The 16,738-nt window shown below is 38.4% G+C and overlaps 2 protein-coding genes across 3 annotated transcripts in view; both read right to left on the bottom strand.

Moving 5' to 3' along the window:
• Window positions 1-76: 76 nt before the first annotated feature.
• Window positions 77-8,694, bottom strand: ppp1r42 (protein phosphatase 1, regulatory subunit 42). Of its 2 annotated transcripts, XM_061965394.1 has the most exons (9): window positions 8,640-8,694; window positions 7,887-8,069; window positions 6,263-6,429; window positions 6,052-6,190; window positions 3,689-3,805; window positions 1,954-2,071; window positions 1,748-1,864; window positions 706-793; window positions 77-523 (listed from the first exon to the last, which is right to left on the bottom strand). In XM_061965394.1, the coding sequence occupies exons 2-9, from the start codon at window positions 8,019-8,021 to the stop codon at window positions 439-441; spliced, it is 966 nt and encodes a 321-aa protein (XP_061821378.1). In that variant the 5' UTR covers window positions 8,022-8,069; window positions 8,640-8,694; the 3' UTR covers window positions 77-438. The 2 variants fall into 2 exon arrangements, with proteins under 2 accessions (XP_061821378.1, XP_061821377.1); XM_061965393.1 differs by lacking the exon at window positions 8,640-8,694 and having other exon boundaries at window positions 7,887-8,206.
• A 1,373-nt stretch (window positions 8,695-10,067) lies between these two features.
• The window catches only part of cops5 (COP9 signalosome subunit 5), a 6,736-nt gene continuing 65 nt past the window's right edge, over window positions 10,068-16,738 (bottom strand). The window contains exons 1-8 of the mRNA XM_061965397.2: window positions 16,424-16,738; window positions 14,035-14,269; window positions 13,832-13,960; window positions 13,518-13,583; window positions 13,306-13,391; window positions 13,109-13,220; window positions 11,159-11,307; window positions 10,068-10,332 (exon numbers count right to left, since the gene is read on the bottom strand). The exon at window positions 16,424-16,738 is cut by the window's right edge and continues 65 nt beyond it. Coding sequence (XP_061821381.1) covers window positions 10,242-10,332; window positions 11,159-11,307; window positions 13,109-13,220; window positions 13,306-13,391; window positions 13,518-13,583; window positions 13,832-13,960; window positions 14,035-14,269; window positions 16,424-16,560 — 1,005 coding nt within the window. The 5' untranslated portion in view covers window positions 16,561-16,738 and the 3' untranslated portion in view covers window positions 10,068-10,241. The remainder of the gene's footprint in view (window positions 10,333-11,158; window positions 11,308-13,108; window positions 13,221-13,305; window positions 13,392-13,517; window positions 13,584-13,831; window positions 13,961-14,034; window positions 14,270-16,423) is intronic.

Genomic DNA, 16,738 nt, shown 5'->3' with positions numbered 1-16,738 from the left:
TCATATATTCAGCAACAACTGTGCAGACATGTCTGTTTTGGATATTTATTTGCATATTCTTCAGCAGAGGACATAATTTACTTTTATGTATACATTTATTGATGGTATTATGATGAAAGAATTAGGCATGCAGCATAGAGCAGGGGTGTCCAAACCTTTTCCACCGTGAACTGCAAAGTCAAAAATCAAGAGTGGCGCTTTGATGTTTTTATATATATATGTAAAGCGATAAAAAGTTATATAAAGACATCAGTTATTAGTATCAACATCTCAGTTTCTATATTTTGAAATTTTTGCTGCAAGTTGTCAAACTTTGGACACCCCTGCCACGACATTTCACATACATCCAAATATAAGTTCACAAAAAACACTATTTATATTTAACAGTTATTTGACATTACAGTCAAGTGAAAACGTGTGAAAATGCCTTCAGTGATATTATGTGTGTGTAGGCCTGCACATATCTGACATGACAGCCACAGGGTTGAGCTGTCTGTTCAGAGAGCCTTTTAGCTGCTGCACCCTGAAAGACAGAAAATACATTTTACTTAATCAAATCAATAGATAGGGGACATCTTTCTCCAAAACCACTTGAATTTATTATAACATCTTTCAGGTGTTATACAATATATTCTCAGTTATGTTCAGCTGTATATTTTTATGTAAAAAAAAAAGAAGCAGTTCATGTGAAGTATACTGAGAGACCTGTATGACTGCTGCGGCTTCCATCCATGCATTTTAGCATGGCAGCAGACATGAGGACATGCACCTTGATGACCCATCATACCGCCATCTGCAATATTCACAAACATCACTTCAAAAAATTATGAATAAATGATAGGCTCCAGCGACCCCAAAAAGGGACAAGCGGTAGAGAATGGATGGATGGATGGATTAATGTAAGGCAATAAGCAAACATACTAAGTTGTATGAGGGGTGCTGAAAAAAATCAATTCCCATCCCAATCACAATTCTTATTCCGAATCTAAATCAATTTATAATGACCAAATATCTATGCTTAAAAAAAACCTAATATTTAACATTTTTCAAAATCTGTTTAAAAAAAAAATTTTTTAGGCCATCTCCGCGCTTACTCACTGTGTGTACATCAGCAGCCAAGAGGAGTTATTGTAAGTTGTAACCTGTTTTGAAAAGGTTTTATCATTTTTATACCAAATAGTATAATGTGAGAATTTGTTTTAATCGAGAGTCCTGTTGTCGATTCCTAATCTCAAGAATCGGATCCAAATTTGAATTGTGAGTTGTTGTAAGATTCCTATTATTTAATAATATGACAGCTGGGATAGGCTCCAGCACCCCCCGTGACCCTGAGAGGAACAAGCGGTAGAAAATGAATGGATGGATGGGCTTTGTCTCTCTCTCTCTCTCTCACACACACACACACGCACACACACTTGCGATAGAAGGCTAATATTTAGCTAATTTTAAAGTAGTTGCATATGCTTTTTAGAAAAATATAATTATTCAAACTCAAAGAGTGCTATATTTGGCCAATATTTCAAATGATTAAATCATCAATTTTAAAACATAAAAGCATATAGAATTTGCCATAATTAAATGTAATTTTAATGATAAAAAAAAAGCTGAAATTTGCCACTTTTTTATATTAAAAAAATAAACAAAGCTTATTAACTCCCAAAATATATTTTCTCCTAATTACGGTGCACTATTTTAACTTAAAGTTGTGAAAATCACAAAAGAAAATCTGTTAAAAAGCAAGACTTACTTGTGAAGGGTGGTGAGATCATGTGTTTATTTTTCTTCTTCTTGGCTTCTTTGGATGCTTTCCAATTAACGAGGAACTCTCTGGTCACCTCATGGATGTCGCGGTCGTCCAGCACCTCTGTCAAAGAGGCAAATAAACACAGCATAAATAATCATTTATCAGGTTTAGATGTTTAACGATAAGTAAAAATACGAAAAGTTCTTTACTGAGTCTCGTGCATGCTGTGATCAGCCTGTCTCTGTATTTTGGGGTCTTACATGCAGGATTTCCACGTAAATCCATTTGAAGGAGCCAAGGCCATGACCCGAACACCTCCTCTAATTCCTAAAAAAAGCACCAAAAAGTCAGGCTCTCTTTTGTAATGTGTGGTGCTTTTGCAAAGTAAGAGTAAATAAACATGTATGTTGCCCGGTCCTAATCAGAGACAAACACGAGGATGTTTGATGCTATTAGCAAATGTTAATGTGCAGTGCAGGGGCCAATGTAAAGTCCATAAACAAGACATCAGTCTATTTTAATAAACAGTGTCGGCGGTGTCGTGTAACGACAAGTGCTCTCCCGGGGCCGTGAGCCGCTCGCCTGCAGTTGTATGTTTATCTAAAGGCGCATTAATCCACGGCTGGAAATATGAACACTCTCTGGACACGCTCTGATTGTTCATTGCCTTCCTGTCTTGGCCAAAGCGCTTCCACTTTTCCAAGTGGCGCTGCAATCAGTTCAGAGGAGACCCCCTGAGCACGCCGAGCGTCCAGGCTTTGATAAATGATCGTGTCAGGGACGTCACTCAGAAGCCCCTTGCCGAGTCTCAGCCCGGTGCTAAATTACCCCCCGCGCGGGGGAGTGGGGAACAGCTCACTGAAGCTTGGCCCGACTAATGATGGGCCAGTTATGAACCTGTATTTGACCAGAGGTTCGATTCCCCTGTCCGCGCGGATAACGCCCCCGAAGATGCTCCCCATTTGTCACCATGGCTGACTGCCTGTCATAATCTATTTTAGAAATCCATAATGTTTCCTCCACACGGTGCAGAAGTGCGGATTGATCCTTTGGAGAACTGTCTTTCAGGAATCAATAGAGGCAGACGGCAAAATCTGCAGGAAAAAAAAGTGACTTAAATGCAACACTCTCAAAATAAAGCTGGCTAATGACAATTCTAAAGATACGTCAAGATGTCCTAATTTTTTGGAATACATGCTAGCATACATGTAATTTTGATATCCCCAAAGTATTATAACTATTAGATAACGGTGAAGACATTTTGCTTAATGGCGGCCGTGTTTTTCAATTAATCGTGCTCAAAGTCTACACACTTGTTTGTCAGTCTTTTAAAGGTGTGTACCATATTTTGTAGTGATTCAGCTAAACATTGCTTTTTAGAAGCCACCGAGCTGTGTGAGAAGTTTCAAGTCAGTCTGACTTAAGGGTTCTAATAACAGCCTCCTCAAGTGGTGTATTTCTCAGAAAAATAATAGCACACACAACACACAGCAGGGGTGCATGTTTTGACACATTTTCACCCTTTTGTGTGCAGCGGTTTAAAGGTAGAAGATATCACTTACACAAACATCCTAATTTTATCACAAGACTGGAGTTACAGTCCTGCGCAGTAGTTTCCCCAATGAGGTTAAAAACATTTTTCTATAGCTATCAGCTGTCCTGTGAGAACAAATGCTTTTTAAAAAGTGTGAGAGGAAAACAAAACTTGTGCTTGTTTGAAGCTGTCAGCAGGCCAATCCTCTTGGGAGCGCCTTGCTGATTTGTTGAATAATTCCGACCCTGAGCGAGTCTTGCAGACTGGGAGAACCGACAGTGGGATTTGATTTTGTGGAACCCCTATCTCCATATCATTTCACACAAGGCTGCGTAAAGCTGCAGCGTCACGCCATCATCGCTCATACGATGGCATTTTGACCATCATGAGTAGTAGAGGGAAGTGTTTACCTCGATATTGGCCAACTTATTATCGGCAGCAGAAAAATGTTTGATTTCCCACAACGCGGCCAGGTCCCGGACATCATCGATGTTGTTGTTGGTGACGTTGAAGACGCAGAGAGATCTCTGTGCAAAGAAAAGAGAGAACAGTTCATTTTGCGGTGAAGAGCAGTGAGAAAACACAGCCCTCTGGACCGATGCTCAAATGTTTGGTTCATTACCACACCACAAGAAGAAAACAACAGTGGAAACACGGCAAATCTTGTGAGACTTTGGCTAATCCAGGCATTTAATCTAATAGTCTTTTGCTGTTTCTCTAGCGATGCCACAACAAAAGGTTACCAAGGTTACCAGGGAATGAAAAGATGTACAAAGTGTGATGATCATCATAGATCATCATCATTAAGTGTGACATATCAAGTGTGCTCAATACAATATAGCTTGAGCAACATTGAGTGTTTCCATTTAAAAAAACAGAATACACACTGCAACTGTGCATTAAATGTGTATGTTGTGTTCATGGTTAATGCACAATGTATAGTTTAAAACTGTTCATGTAGAGCAGGAGTGTCAAACTAATTTTCATTGAGGGACCGTTCACCAGTTCAAGCTGTCCTCAGAGTGCTGTTAGATAATATATGAATATTAATGTTTAAGGATTTGCCTCATGATATTATTACATAATTCCTTATGCATTTGATTTTTTTTTCAGTTGTCAAAATTGTACCATAAAATGTCCAGTGTTTTTACAATATATCATACAACATATTTTTTACTGTAAAATTCTGGTGATTATGCTGACAGTTTTTTGTCATAAAATCTCCAGTTGTTGTTTTTACAGTGTATTACTGTAAATGGGAAAAACTGTAACTCTTTTTTTTTTTACGGTACAATTTTGGCAATTGAGCTTTTACTGTAAAACCTGTAGTCATTTTAACAATGTACAATTTGATGGATAACTTGTTTTGAAATCATAAGACAAGCATATATTTAAGTACTCATTTATATTTTAACAAAATGAAGTTTTGGATGTATGATATTTTGTTGCATTATTAGACAATATTAAAGTTTAAAAGATATGCAATTGAATGCAGTATACATGTATTTTTTATTTCTCCAGTCAAAATGGATATAACGGATGCTGGTACTTTCACGCGTATTATTTCTAGGTTTTCTTGGACCATATAAAAGGATGTGGTGGGCCTGATTTGGCCTCTGGACCTTGAGTTTGACACCTGTGACATTAAGTGTTAACTTCCTTTTACACTTGCATGACAGATGAGGTTAGAAAGTGCCATGCGTGAAGCAGACTGCCTCTTTCAACATTTCTTTAACCGCTATAACTACACCATCAACAAAAGGTAAGTCGTTTTACTGTATTTTAGTTTTATTACGCAGCGGTTAATTTCTTTTTACACTTGTATAACAGATAAGATTAGAAAATGCCATGCGTGAAGCGGACTGCCTCCCTTAACACTTCTTTAAACGCTAAAACTACACTGCCACCATCATCAAAAGGTAAGTACTTTTACTTTGACTTTTATTATGCAGCGGTAAACTTCCTTTTACACTTGCATGACAGATAAAGTTAAAATCTGTCTCACATGAACTGCAACTACACCGTCACTATCATCAAAAGGTAAGCAGTTTTTTAAAATGTATTTAAGTTTTATTACACTGCGGTTAAGTTCTTTTTGCATTTGTACGAGAGATAATGTTAGAAAGTACCACGTGTGAAACAGACTGGCTTCTTTAAACGCTACAACTGCATTTACCACCATTATCAAAAGATAAGTGCTTTTACTTTATTTTAGTTTTATTACGCAGCAGTTCATTTCTTTTTACACTTGTATGACAGATAAGGTTAGAAAGTGCCATGTGTGAAGCGGATCACCTCTCTCTTTTTACACTTGAATGGATGTTAAAATGTTTCTCTAAAGATTTTATGATGACGACCGTTTGACTGACAGGAACTTTATTTGCATTTGTTCTTGTCACAAATTTTGCGAAGCGACCTTGATACTTAAGTCCTATAACGGCAACATTTATAAAAAAAATCTGGACCTCACTCTTACATTTGCACTGCAATTTATTTTAATGATCTAAATAAACAAGAACCCTGAGCGCGTTCCGGGCCGGGAACAGAGATGAAACTGATTTGGCAGTCTACACCAAGAGCAACACAGGCTTCTTTGACATCCTCAAACCGTACACAGTATTTTCTTTACATGGACCACCAGCCTGTGCGGCATCTTGTATTCTGCATGTTACTTAAGCCTCTTATCTGACCTTATAATTACTAAAAAGGGTGATATAGTAAAAGGGAAGTGTGGATTGCTATTTTTGAACACAGTAAAAAAAATGGGTCATACTGCAATGGAGCATAGGGTCTTATGGTCAAAGAGCAACTTCTCCCCCGGCGCCAGCCTCTGACTCTCCACATGCAGCTCCTCCAGCTTGTTCAGTCGCTCCAAGCCCTCCACCACCGCAATCCTGTTACCACCCAGATAGCTGCAGAGTGCACAGAGGCAAGAGTTCTCCAAGGGTGAAACAAAAACATATTTTTGCTCTAAAAGCACTCACAGCTTGGAGAGTTTGTGTAGATTGGCAAGGTTGTCAATGCGTGTGATGTCGTTGTTCTGCAGGTACAGATGGGTGAGGTTGTACGCAAAGTCCAGGTTGCAAATGTGCGTGATGTGATTGTCGTACAGGTAGAGTACGGTGAGGTTTCTGCACATGGACAGGTCGCCCTGCAAAGTGGCATGAAATAGTAAGGAACTAAAATGTGATAATTTCTTTCAGTCACTTTACTAAGATAATAATGCCCAGATAGATATTCAGCTAACAATAAACCTTTGATTAATGTGGCTCTGTGTGACACGATGCAGTTCTACATCACTGCAAACCACAATAAAAAGGTACATATGGAATTAGTAAATACCTCAAGCAATGTACTAGTATGAACCAGTTTGAGAAACAGTACAAGCATATGCTTACACCGGGGGTCAGCAACCCGCGGCTCCTTAGCGCCGCTCTAGTGGCTCGCTGGAGCATTTTTAAAAAAAGGATTGAAAATGGAAAAAGATGAGGGGAAAAATAAAAATGTTTTGTTTTAGTATGTTTTTGTTTGAAGACAAACATGACACAAACCTTGCCAATTGTTAGAAAACCCAACGTTTAATATGTTTGTGTGTATGCTTCACTAATGAGAGTATTTGGTGAACATTGTTTTGTCCTAATTTCGGCGGTTCTCGAACTCACCGTAGTGTGGACTGTGACGCAACAGTTTGTTTACATGTAAAATCTTCCACTCCTTCTTTGTCTCATTTTGTTCACCAAATGTTTTTTGCTGTGCGTGAATGCACAGAGGTGTGCTTTGTTGATGTTATTGACTTGTTGGAGTGCTAATCAGGCATATTTGGTCACTCCAAGCTAATCGATGTTAACATGCTATTTAGGCTAGCTGTATGTACATATTGCATCATTATGCCTCATTTGTAGGTATATTTGAGCTCATTTAATTTTGCTTTACTTCTATCCTCTTTGTATATAATTTAGTTTTGCATGTCTCATGACACATTATATGTATGTAATATTGGCTGCATTTCAGATAGTTGTTTGTGTGCCATGTTGTTCCAGACCACAGCAAACGTTACCCAGCTCGCCAAATATTGTAATATATTTATTAAAAGAAGATAGCCTGCCATTTCCTTTAACTTGGACACACACAGCTATACCTTTGGCTATTAAAAGCTAGTAATTTCCAGGAGTTATCTCACTCTTCTAAGTAGCCTCTGATTTACTAATGGTTTCTATAATGTTGTAAAAATGTGTAGAATAAATATTACATTTCAACATTTCTGTCAACTACGGTGTTCCTGTGACACAGTCATTTTGATAGTAGGCTAATATAGACACTAACGTCATGTGTTGACTACATTATAACACTTACATATGACTTTTAAAGTCATTTTGATAGTAGGTTAATATAACTAATAGACACTTAAATCATGTGTTGCCTTCATTATAACACTTATATACGGCTTTTCATATTTTGCGGCTCCAGACAGATTTGTTATTTGTATTTCTGGTCCAATATGGCTCTTTCAACGTTTAGAGTTGCAGACCCCTGGTTTAGGAAGCAGAATACTGAGAACCATGTGTCCTCAGAAAGGATTATTAATATTGCATAATCCTTACTACTCACAATATCCTCAATATTCTGGCTGGAAAAATGCAGGTGGGTCAGAGTCCTGAGGTAGTCTTGGAGCGAGAGCCCTCTGTTCTTCTTCTTGAAGTGGTTTTTAGATTTAGCGATCAGGTCAGCAGTCAGGCGTACCATAATGGCTGCTCCCTAGACACACACTTTGTCTTCAATGTGGGTATACCCCTAAAACCACATCACGATTAAATAATGAAAGTGATTAGATACTATACATAACTATACAGATTTGTAATACTACAAGGAACATCACAATTTGGTCCAACTATGTTCAATGTACACGTCATTCTCTATAAAAGATATCTTTGATGTAATACTGTACAAGGAACATATCACAATTTGGTCCAACTATATTAAATGTACACGTCATTCTCTATAAAGATGTCTTTGAGGCTCCGTGGCGATGACGTCACCGACGCACCAATTCAACACAAAAATAATTTACAATTTGAATGAGCGCGCTACTCGCCATGTCAAGCAATCAAAGTATTTCATACACGTACGGGTTATAAAATATACTACCTCGTAAAGTGTAAGTTATCGAAATGTCACAAAAGTCAAATGTACTGTAGCAGGCGATGCTAACTTTAGCTAGCCCAACAACGGCGTATCAACAAAACACACACGTTACCGATCATAGGTAAAATATTGGACGCTGAGCATATATACTAAATTAAAAAATCATACTCTGCAGAATTATGTACGTGTCGTTAATACTAAAAAAAGCAAAACATTTACCGAAGTGTCTTCTTTCAAAGTTAATGGTTACCCTGGAAACCAAGGATACAGGAAGTTGAAGCGGAAATAGTTTTTCATTTTAACTCAAATGTCAACATAGCACTTACAATATAATGAAATACGTATAATTGTATGGAACACATTATTGATTTAAAAAAACAATTAGTACAAATATGCTACAAGTAGAAACAAACATGTCAAATTCACAGCTTTTGTTTTTCTGGCTGCCCCGGCCAGTTTGACATGATCCGCAATTATGTATTTTCTTTTCTTTGTCATGCATGATCATAATTATCAGCAGATGGACATTTATTCTTCTGATAATCATAACATTTGTCATGTTCAAGGAGTTAAAAATGTTATATCAAACATTGAGCATTCGGTAAGGTGATTGAAATGAGCATGCCTCCTAGATTTTCACAGCTATATAAATATAATACATTTAGGCAATAACAGTATTTAAACATCAATGTAATAAAATATAAGCTAATAATTATATCGTTTATTTTAGACATTTTACAGACAAAGCAAAAACAACTATGACAATAAATGGATTGTATTCTATTCGAGAATAAGTTTATTGTGCTCCACTAATAGGCCCCCTGCTTGCATGAATATAGTAAATGAAAATCATTATAAGAAGTGGTGCCAGACTTCATCTTACAGGAGAATAAGCAGACACGTTTACTGCCTCAATGGGATTCTCTTCTTAGCTCTACACGACATCCAAAATATACATTTCGCCATTACAATACCCTAAGAAAACGACATGACACAAAACTTTTTTAAAAAAAGGACAGACTGTGTCGACAGAGAGCAGGCGCACTAGCTGAATAGACTCCAGTGTGCACGGCTTCTGTTTCTGGCCTGTGTCACTGCCACGCTGCGACCAGAAAGAGAAGGCCACTCCACCGGGACATGTGCCGCAAGGAGCCAAAACGTGCAGGGAGGGACTCCGCAGATGCCAGCTGAGCCTATGCAGAACCTTGACTTTGTTGTTCCATTATGTAATGCTGTGAGAAGCTGCGCTGCGGTATTGGGCCCGTGTTTGACCTGTCAGAGAAGGTGCTCACGCACATTCTGGGTTCAAATGCGGTGCTGCGGGATAACAAATGTTCTTCATGGAACAGCTGAAGCATGAAGGGACACGGTGCAAAGTGAGAAGCACTGAACACATGTAAATACAATGAAAGCTCATTTAAATCATCACCAAATTACAGACCTTCATAGAATCCCTACAGCATATTCTTTAATCATGTCATTAGGATTAATGTATTTTTTCTGACAAAGCAATGGAGATTTTTTTTTGTTAAACTTGAACAAATAAAAAAAAAATCTATCAATAGATAAGATAGTACTTTATTGATTCCTTCAGGAAAAAAGATAGATCAAGGATAAAAGCCAAAATAAATAATAAAACCACACAAATATTTTCTACCACTGTTTTTAATGTTTGTACTTGACTACTGCAAGGTTTAAAGGTGAACAACCATCAAATGGAAAAAAAAATTCTAGGATGAGGGACAGATGCTGAAAAACATACAATTGTGCCCATGGCAATAAAACCCAACAACATGTGCACTCTAAATTGTAGTTGTGGTTTTAATTGCCAGAAGTGTTGATTTGATTGAAGAGTTTGTCCTTAATGACTTGAGACATCAGACCGTGAATTGCTTCTATGGTCGTTTTGCAGCTAAATGAAAACAAAGGGACTGAGTTAAGTTCTGGCACAAAGTATATAAATTATACAGCGTGTCCAAAGTCTCTTTACAATGTAAACATAATATTACAAAAGCAATGGATGAAATTTGTAAATCAGAATTATTCAATATCACAGGTGTTAAACTCAGGGCCTGGAGCCACGAAAGCTTGGAAATAATAGGAGACTTCATCGTTCTTGTTAAATCTATTTAAATTTTGACATAAAAATTGTACTGCATGCAGCTGCAGTTCTTAACTAAATATTTGTATCCTGTGAGACAACAAGCTAGGCATTTTTTTTTTTCAAATAATTTCTAAAATAGCTGAATTTTTTATCAGTTGGTCAACAATGATAATCCTAAAATGAAGGAGCAATAGTCTAATATCATGAGGCGATGAAACGCTACATCAATATGGCTATATTTCATGTATGTTTTGCAGTTACAAGCGGCTTTCTGAGGGCAGCCATAACTGTGATATGGACCAAGATGAACATTAGTTTGACACCCCTGTTCTATATACTTCGTAGTTATTCACATTTTTAATGACATTTGATTTTTAAATCAAAGATTTATTCATTCACTCCCCTGAAATTATTTGTATGTTTAAAAAAAGTGTGTATCAACGATGTGCATTCTGCAAAAAATTATAGGTGAATGAAACGGCGCAAAATACTTCTATATTTATTCCTCATTCTGTAATAATTTCCACAAATTAGTCTTAATTTACTTTTATAATATATGTGTTAAGTTGAAAAGAGACTGCATGAACACCCTGTATTATTATTATAGGTTTTAATATTGTAATTATAAACATACCTGTCTCGAGTGGCCTTGGCTAGCTTGTCCTCTGACTTCCTGTCGTGTGTGTCGAGGCCGAGCATGAAGCTGCCTCGGCCGAGTTGGGCCTCTGACTGCTCCAGCTTCTCTGACAGATCGAACACCTGGCCTGTGGTGTAGTCAGAGTTCTAACCAGAAATAAAAGAAAGAAAAGAAAATTCACGCACAATTTCCTCACAAAAGATGGACAACATATTCTCTGCAAAAAGTGTGTTTATGAGGGGTGATGAATGAAAAGAAGCCAGTGGAAGGTTTGCTTAAGGTGAGGCCCATGTTTTTAGTGGGGAAGGTAATTAAAAGACAATGACAAGTCCCCCTCCCCAAACAGGGGTGACAGCGCCAGGGCTGACAAAGCCTGTCACTTGTGCCGGCGCTCCTTCTTGACATCTAGTCAATTCGTCTTCATCTGCAGTCCCAAAGAGCGCAATGTTTGGTTAAGCCTAGTGCCTATTTAGCTGCTATAGTCAGACTGGGGACAGAGTGGCTGCATCCACAATAAGAATTCACATGTTTATTTGTGTGTGTGTGTGCGACATAAAAAGATGAGCCATAAGTAACAATGGCCGTGCCGCCTTGTTATCAAAATAACCAAGCAAAAGCTCTTAGCTACCGAGGGATATAACGATATATGGTATTAATGTTAACCACGGTAAAACTGAGGGTTATTAGTTTTACATTAAAATGATCAAAAAACCACTGCAAAAAACACTTTTAAAAGGTGCACTAACTGCACTTTTATAAACTCACAGACTGAGTGGTGACAGCTCGCTAGCTAAAATGCTAACATGAAAACAAGAGCCATTAACATCATTCCCTTAATTTACATTGAGGTTGTAATTAGTGCTATAAATAGCCGCAAGAGGTTGAGTTTTTTTCTCTCTCCCTCCGTCACCGCCATTTGAGTGACAGACATGTTCACCAATTGTTTGTTCGTCTCTCGCTTCAAACAGGGAGAAAGAGGTCTCACTCTTTGCATCGCTCTGAGCACCTGAGCGCCTTTATTTAACAGTAGAATTAACTGAACGCTGTGAGCACTCTCTTCACTCTTTTACAATGTTTGTCTCGGTGGGCGGAGCACAAGGCACCATCTTTACACACACAGGAGGAACAGGCAGCCTTATTTGTTGCAGTTTAGGCGCATGATGTAGACAGAAGTCTGCATAAAGCCAAATATTTTTTTAAAGTAAATTATTGCATTATGTTCTAATGTGTGGTACCTCGAGACAAGAATGTTAACTGACAGTCTAAAAGTAACATGTCTTCCATTACTCGTTATTTTTGCAGTTTTATTCATTTTTATGTACAAAATTAAGAATTTGCAACTTGCAATCACAATTTTGGAGAGAAAAATCGCAGATAGTTTTTTTCTCAAAATTGTGCAGCCCTGTTCTATACTAAAAGGAATTTGAGACAGCGTGTTTTTACGATGCGTTCAAAGACTACTGAACAGAGTAGAACGCCGCAACACCCACCAGAATTAACAAATGTAATTTTTTGTCACGCATTTTTATTTTAAAATAATCTTAAAGTGCTACAGTACAAAGCAATATTTAAAACAATAAACGCTAAGCCATTAAAACAAATACAATTCTATGACAAAAACACTAAGTGAAGCATAAAAAGCACAAAACATGAAAAATAGTGGGTTTTCTAACAGTGTGTACATTTATTTTATATATGTATAAAAAATATTATCTCGGTAAAAAGATTTCAGTGTGTCTATAAGTACCTTTTTGAGCACATTCAACTATACCGTGATGATAATGACCGTGATTTTTTTCATATTGTTCCATCCCTATAGCTAACACATTAACTGCCATTAATCTCAGCCTCACACACCAGTGATCAAATTTTCATCATGTAACAATTAACCGTAAATCCAAAATACAAATGTTAATTAGCCAATACATTTAAAACATGCATACACACCGTAAGAAGACTTGAGGAACTCAAAGTATTGACCCAGTATTTATTCCAAAGGAGTTCCAGCAGCTTTCTATCGAGGGATGACTTAAAATAAGTTACTTCCAAGGCATAATACCTAAACAGATAAAGAACAAAACAATGAGCAACCAGCAGAAATAATTGTGAAATAGTAATAATATATGTGATACAGCATCACTTACTGTTTACAGTGCACACCAAAGTCTTCTATCTTGTTCAAAGGGATTGTTTGATATTCTGAGGGTCCTTCGTCAGGAGGCTTGTAGCCCTGGAAAAAAAAACACATTACAAAGTCCAAACACCTATAAATACATTTCTAACAAAGAAGTAAAAATCAAAATGCAGAGAAGTCATCCTCATTTTTATCTAATAAGCTAAAAATATTTTCCTCTACCTTTGGATACGTCCTGAAGGCGCCCAGGTTGACTTTCCCCGCAGAAATAGTCCTCGTGGGGTCGATCTGTAGGAACCAAGATACAGTAGAGCAGGAAAGTGAGGTTGGAGGTCATGCAGACCTTTCCCCTCTGGGACCCACTCAAGTGTGTCCACACAAGCACAGGCTGTCAAGTGTGTTGCAAACACGCTCTTTAATTACACAGTGCCCATGGCGCCGCAGCACAAATAGCAGAAAAAGGAGACTACAATAGCAAAATATCAATTCACCTGCATTTTATTCTTTAGTTACACTATAATGACTATTCCACTTACCACCACGGCCACAAATGGCTCCTGAAATTGCTGATTGAGCATCTGAGTGCTGACGTCAATGCCGGAGAGCCAGCATCCGTAACCCGGGTGACTGTGGTACCAGCCGATGGCGTTCTCCAGCCTGCCAACCTGAGACAATCGCAGTATCAGCGGTAGTGTGGACATGCAGAGGGTCGTACGTGTCGTTTACATCGGCACCCAACCTGTTTGGCATTCTCAATGTAGGCGGCCATGTATTCATAGGCCGCAGCCTGGGCGTTTACTCTGGTCTCTGTGCCTTCCACAGGCAGGGCGAAGCTGTCCATGATGATCATGCTCTCTCCATCCACCTTCCCCAGCATAAGGCCCATCACCTCCAGGTTGCCCCCTGACCTGGCATGCATCACCATCTTCAGGAGGGCTAAGGCTGATACCTTGCAGTACTTGAAGTAGTGGTGACTGTCAAGAGGTACACACAGATACATGTCATCAATGCGATACAACTGCTGCGTATTAGAGGTTGGTATCGAACAGCCGAGTAAATCGGTGATATCAAGACTTTAGGGATGTAACACTATTGTACATACGGCAGTATTGTGGTTTCAGAATCCTTTTAATATTGCCAAATAGAAAACTTGGTGAGTGTAGATTTTTTCTTTCACTTTTGCGTTGGCCAGTCTAAAAAATAAACTATATCTCCCCAAATCCTCTGCGCAGCACAGGACCAGCAAGTTGGGGGCGTGGAATGCCGTAAAGGAGAGAAAAAGAAGAAGCATTTGGGAGAAGTGTGTTCGTAGTAGTCGTAGATTAGAGGAATTGTTTTTTTCAAACATTTTATCAAAATCCGTCCATAACGTTTTGAGTTATGTTGCTAACAAACAGACAAACCCTGGCGAAAACATAAGCTCTCTGGTGTAGGTTATAAACTCGAGCCTTTCCAAGCAGACACAGAGCACATGCAGAGGATACTACTTTTCAGAAATAAAACCCAGAGACAGACTAGCGGTAGAAAATGGATGGATGAATGGAAAAGTGGAAAGACACTAAACTGAACAGAACATGATTGTTTTACACTTGGTACACCGGATGTCTACATTGTCACTTTAAAAGACCCTCAACTGTGGGCGGTATAGCTCGGTTGGTAGAGTGGCCGTGCCGGCAACTTGAGGGTTCCAGGTTCGATCCCCGCTTCCGCCATCCTAGTCACTACCGTTGTGTCCTTGGGCAAGACACTTTACCCACCTGCTCCCAGTGCCACCCACACTGGTTTAAATGTAACTTAGATATTGGGTTTCACTATGTAAAAGCGCTTTGAGTCACTAGAGAAAAAGCGCTATATAAATATAATTCACTTCACAATTCACTTCAACTGTTAGTTTATATATATATATATATATATATATATATATATATATATATATATATATATATATATATATATGCTTGCGACAGTGGATGTTCCAGCACTATTCTTTGCTTAAAATACATGTTAATAGAGTAAAAAATATGATTAGAACTTTTTAGCGTTATGTCTGTGTTCAAATACAGTAAGTGTGTTCCTGCCACTTCATTTCACACACTATGGCTTTTTTACCAAGTCTCTATAAGGGGCCATGACAATATGGTACCATGGCCTTAATACTGTGACAATATTGTACCGTGAGATTTTGATATCGTTACATCCCTACGAGACTTACACTTGGATATTTTTAAGAAAGATTTTTATTGGTCATGATTATAATCTTAATTAAAACACAAAACGTCCATCTATCCATTTTGTACCGCTTGGCCCTAGTGTGTGAATGTGAGTGTGAATGTTGTCGGTCTATTTGTGTTGGCCCTGTCATGAGGTTACGAATTGTCCAGGGTGTACACCGCCTTCCGCCTGAATGCAGCTGAGATAGGCTCCAGCACCCCCCGCGATCCCTAAAGAGACAAGCGGTAGAAAATGGATGGATGGATGGATGGATGGATTTTCCTCTCGGGGTTGTGGAAGCCTAGCCCAGCTGCATTCGGGCGGAAGGCGGAGTACACCCTGGACAAGTTGTCCGTCAATCCATCCATTTTCTACCGCTTATTCCCTTTTGGGGTCGCTGGAGCCAATCTCAGCTACAATCGGGCGGAAGGCGGGGTACACCCTGGACAAGTTGTATTCTAGCAAAACAAAACAAAAAATATCACATAACTGTGAACAATTTTTAAATATTTAATACAATAATGTAACAATATCAACAGCAAAAAAAAAACATTCCCTGACATACAACTGCTTGTGAAAAATTAGTAATCAAAAGCAACAACTACTATTTGATATTCATTTTAATCCTTTAGCTTTTGGCCCCCAGAGCCACCCTGTATCAAACACTTATCACCGCTGTTTAAAAACGATACGGTACAATAAACGAGCAATCAATGCATTCAAACAAAACAAAATACACAAATATTAGCGGAAATAAATATAAACGAAGATTGAAAATGTCGATTCGGTACCGATACCACCCAGGTTCAGTTTGGATCGATCCGCCCACCTCGATCGTGTTTTTACAGTCCAACACGTTCTCATTGTGGTTTTGAATAGTTGATGAACATATGTAAGAGGATGTGTGGAGAACTTACTCCTTCGTCCACGGCTTCGCTGCGAGGATCTCCTGCTGCTGTTTCTTGTCATATTTGTAAATTTCATCTATGCTTTGAACTTCTTGCATGCTGTTTGTGAGCTCCCAGGTTTTCTGAGCCGTGCTAGAACCCGCCATGTTGACTTATGGAGAAATCAAGATTCGACGTCAAACCATGAACGTTCGCCAAAACGTCACAAAAGCCTATACTTAAAAAAAGACTAAACTGACACAATGACAAGGCCAACTCTAACAAGCCCACTAGCTCAGAGGCGCCATGACAGTGGATGATACCATTGTTAGACGTTATTCAAAG

This window comes from Nerophis lumbriciformis, linkage group LG07 (genome assembly GCF_033978685.3).
Source record: "Nerophis lumbriciformis linkage group LG07, RoL_Nlum_v2.1, whole genome shotgun sequence".
Classification (NCBI taxonomy): Eukaryota; Metazoa; Chordata; class Actinopteri; order Syngnathiformes; family Syngnathidae; genus Nerophis; species Nerophis lumbriciformis.
This window is presented reverse-complemented; position numbering and strand designations above follow the sequence as displayed.